At 40.8% G+C, this 4,359-nt stretch overlaps 1 protein-coding gene across 1 annotated transcript; it reads right to left on the reverse strand.

Moving 5' to 3' along the window:
• Positions 1 to 637: 637 nt before the first annotated feature.
• Positions 638 to 3,703, reverse strand: LOC122307685 (receptor-like protein kinase FERONIA). The gene has a single exon (XM_043120719.1). It carries the CDS (start codon positions 3,593 to 3,595, stop codon positions 878 to 880), a length of 2,718 nt encoding a protein of 905 aa, XP_042976653.1. The 5' UTR covers positions 3,596 to 3,703; the 3' UTR covers positions 638 to 877.
• Between the last annotated feature and the right edge of the window lie 656 nt (positions 3,704 to 4,359).

Below are 4,359 nucleotides of genomic sequence, written 5' to 3' on the forward strand. Positions count from 1 at the left end.
AATCGCCAAAATTGCCAAATCAAGAGCTCTGAAAATCATGCTTGCCCAATCCCCAATATGTTCCCATGTCTTAATTTAATTTAAAAGATAAATTTTAAAATTTAAATATTATAAATTAAATATTACTATTTAAGTTATATGAATTGTGTACTTTATAATCAAGTTTTTTATAGTACATCCATTAAAAAAGCAACACACCGTACATCGACTGTGTCCCTTGGGCCATTGCTCCAGTTGTATTAACTACTCTACTGGTTACCATTCTTTATTGAAGAATTCTACTTATCATTCTCTACACTACACATCAACACGTGATTTGTCATTTTTATTATTCTGACTTCTATTTAAAAATACATACTAATGTGTAATATGTATATTTAAATATAATGATTAAAATAACAAATCGCATATTAGCGTGTGATATGAGATAATAAATAATATTTCTCTTTTTTTTTTTCTAAAAAATAAAAAAGAAAAGAGTAAATTTGTTTTAATTTTTTTCAAAGAAGTGGACAATAACAATTTTGTTGAAAATTGGTATGTTCCTTCCGATTGGGTTTAATGGTAATAAAATCATTATGCTTACGGAAGAAAACAAATACAGATCGATCGAGAACCCCATAACACAGATTGAATATATGCAGAAGAACTGTAGATTATCTTTCGCATATGCATTTTTTGTTATTTGAAAGCAACAAAAACCACCGGAATACATTAGATACACTTGAGCATCAATACCATTATTCATACAAGCTAAAATCTCGACAATTTAATCCCTTGCAACTAATTTTATCACATATGCATTACCACTGTCATCTGTCTCTAAATATATAAAACAAAGCAATAGTTTACTGATCAATAGAGCAAATACCTTCTTTTACCGTCCTTGAGGATTCATTATCTCAGAAAACACAGCTCCAGAGGACACCAGTCTATCTGATTCCTTATTGGTACTGCTAAAACTTTGATCTGCACTGCTTGTCATCGTCACCTCGCTATTGCTGGATATACTTGACACTTGCCCACCGCTACTACTGAACATGTTATTACTGTCATCACTCTTGGATTGAGGCAAGAGAGCCTTCTCAGCACCATTCATCTCCAATTCAACCACATGATCATCATGCTTGCCAACTTTTTCAATACTCTCTTGCAATTGCAATGCGAACTCAAGGCCCCACACCACATCATTCATCGATGGACGTTCGACTCCACTGTCATGCAAACAACTCACAGCAACCTCACCGAATTTATTCAAACACTCGGTCGCAATTTGACCCTTCAAAGTTGGATCAACAATCTGATCAAACTTTCCATTGCGAGAGCTTTGCCGGGCCCACTCTGCAAGGCTCACTTGCTTCTTCTCAGCAGTTTTCAGTATTGGTGGCCTTGCAGACAACACTTCACACAGGACAACTCCGAATGAATACACGTCGGATTTCTCCGTCAATTGTTGTCGCCTGTAATACTCGGGATCTAGATACCCAAAGCTTCCCTTGACGACAGTGCTAACATGGGCCTTAGACACGCCGGTGGGTCCCGTTTTGGACAACCCGAAATCAGACACCTTGGCTACCCATTCCTCATCTAGTAAGATATTTGTGGTTTTCACGTCACGATGAATGATCATTTGTTTCGCACCTGTATGTAGGTAGCTCAAACCTCGTGCTGCACCGATGCAAATCTGAAGACGATGCTTCCATGAGAGAGGAGGATTATTAGACTTGTAGAGATGGTCACGTAGGGTTCCGCGGGCCATATAATCGTAGACCAGAATCATCTCTATACCATCGTTACAATATCCAATCAAAGAAACAAGATGCAGATGGCGGAGTTGTGAGAGCAGCTCAATCTCGGTCTCGAACTCGTGTACTCCCTGTTGAGAACCTGGGACCAAACGCTTGATCGCCACTGGGTGGTCCCCACCGTCTATATAGCCTTTGTAAACGTTACCAAACCCCCCAACACCAATAATGAAAGTGTCCTCGAAGTTGTTGGTGGCTGCTTTGATCTCCGCCAATGAAAAGTAACGACTCAGCGCAGATGGTAGAGACGACTTGCGGGTCTTTGTTGACTTGGTCGTAGTGAACGAAAATGGACCCCACCACGAGGTCCCGTCTCTGGAGCCCGAGTCGTTGACTCTCTTCCCCCTCCGGAGAATCAAGAAGCCGAGAATTGAGAGAAGAATAAATCCGGCGACTCCACCAGCGGCGGCAGCAAATATTGTTGTTCGATTCCTTTTCGAGCCTTTTGCCTGTGCTGGTGGAGCAATTGTTGGAGGGTTCGGTGGAAGTGGATTGGGGTTGGGTCCTGCAAGATTGCCGTTGTCGCTTACTTTAAAGATTTCGACGCCGTTCAAGATTGCATCCTGGTATGCAGTCCGCCACCTTTGCGGTTCCGCTCCTATTGCGACATAGAGATTCACTTTCTTCTCGGTTCCTTGACGCATCGAAACGGCGTAGTCTCTATACACGGGCACACCATTTCCACCACTCCACAAAATCACGTCGGCTGCTTCTTCGGCGGTTTGATTTGCTATAAAAATATGGAATCTTCTGTCTGACGCTTCAATAGTTTCGGGTTGAAACTCGCAGAAATGCAGCCTAATGAGGTAATCAAACCCAGAATCTACGGGGAATTGCCAGGTGAGATTGTAGCTCAGGTTGATAGTCGAGTTAGTCCCCAGGGTTCGGGCAGTGCGATAGACAGCTTCTGGTGCGGTGTACTGGGGTATGGCGATAAAATTCAGTTTGATGGTATCGTTGAACGGTAAGAATAACATTCTATGTTCTTTTAAGTAACTGAAGTCGTCTTGCCATTCCCGGAACATTCCGGTGTCATTAGCGGATGAGATGGTTTGCCCTCCAACGTTTAATCTGTATACCATCTCGAGAGAAGTGCTGTTCTCGATGCGGTAGTACTTCTGCTGGCCGATATATTCAAACCCTTGACCGTCAATAGGAGTGTAATAGAGATTAGTAGGCATCGACAAGATTTCGATTCCGTTGATAAAAGCATAGGAGTTAGAAACGTTCGGAGATGGAGTAAAGGTTATGTTCAACCTCTGATCTTCTTCGATATTGACACAATATTCTCTGGAAATGGCACCTTTAGAATCGGCATCGGCATCTGCGTTAAGTGAAGCGTTGAAGTTGCTAAGAAGGGTAAAAACACCAACTTTGACAGAGAAGAGGGCATTAGAGCGGTCGAAGTTGGAGTAGGAAGCGGGGTAAAAGTATAGTCGAACGAATTTTTGGCCCGCAGTGACGGGGAATACGTAGGTGAACGGGGCTAGAGATAGCCGTGCATCGGTAAAAGGCACTTGGGCGACATTCGGCGCTTGTTTAAGCGTGCTGGTAAGAGATGACTGGCTTTGTGATTGTGAGTGAATGAGAAATTTTGAATTCACGTCTCCAATCCAGATCCGAGTATCTGATGCAGTTGAATTTCCAGAGGAGCCACAGTTGAGGAGAATTTGGTCGACCGGTGTGTAAGGATACGGAGAGTTAGCGGCGACGGTGGTGGTCATGTGGTGCAGCAAGATGACGACAAGGCAGAGAGGGGCAAAACATGGTAGGAGTGGGCGGGTCCTCATTGTAGCAGTGAGAAGACACAGAGGAGGTATTTTGGTAGAGTCTGCTCTATAAAACACAAATCGAGCGAGGAAGACGGTGAGATGTTGCCCGGTGGCTGTGGGTCTTTGTGCAGTGGAAAAGTCTTTGGTAGTTGTCAAAATGTTTTTTAATAAAATGCAAATTAATTTTTTAATAAAAAATTACGTAAAATTTACATGTTTTAAAATTATATGTAACATTGTTCAAATAAAAAATATAAAAATGAAGACTGTTGTTAATAACTTAATATGATTATTTCATTTAATTAATGTTATATGATATTGTTAACTTGTACCGTTCATAATTTTTTGATTTATTATGAAGTATACAATAATCAATCTTTTACAATAAGATCTTATATAATAATAATATTTAATTATTAAGATTAACTACGTAGCTCACCCTGTTACTCCGTCGACCGTAGTTGCAACGGTAAGGGCCTAATCTTTTCGAGCTAGTGCTAAATGTAAGCAAATTGCAGTGCTCGACCGCAACAATAAAAAAAATACTTCATCCTTCACTTTCAGCATCCCTGTAAAAGCCCGTGAATTTCTGTCTGCCCCAAAACATTTCATTTTCTTTTGATATTTTATTCATTAACTTATCTCTTTATCTTCATATGACTGAATTTGACCCAGTCAATTTATGTACAATGAGCAGCATGCTTATAATTAATTAGCATTATCTGCCTGCCTGCCATCTCCAAAGTTGAGTCCAGTTGTAAATGTTCCTTTCATGCCATATT

Source organism: Carya illinoinensis, chromosome 4 (genome assembly GCF_018687715.1).
Source record: "Carya illinoinensis cultivar Pawnee chromosome 4, C.illinoinensisPawnee_v1, whole genome shotgun sequence".
In the NCBI taxonomy this organism is placed as follows: domain Eukaryota; kingdom Viridiplantae; phylum Streptophyta; class Magnoliopsida; order Fagales; family Juglandaceae; genus Carya; species Carya illinoinensis.

Excerpts from the sequence above, each read along its gene's own strand:
- LOC122307685 (XM_043120719.1), bottom strand. The coding sequence starts at position 3,595 with ATGAGGACCCGCCCACTCCTACCATGTTTTGCCCCTCTCTGCCTTGTC.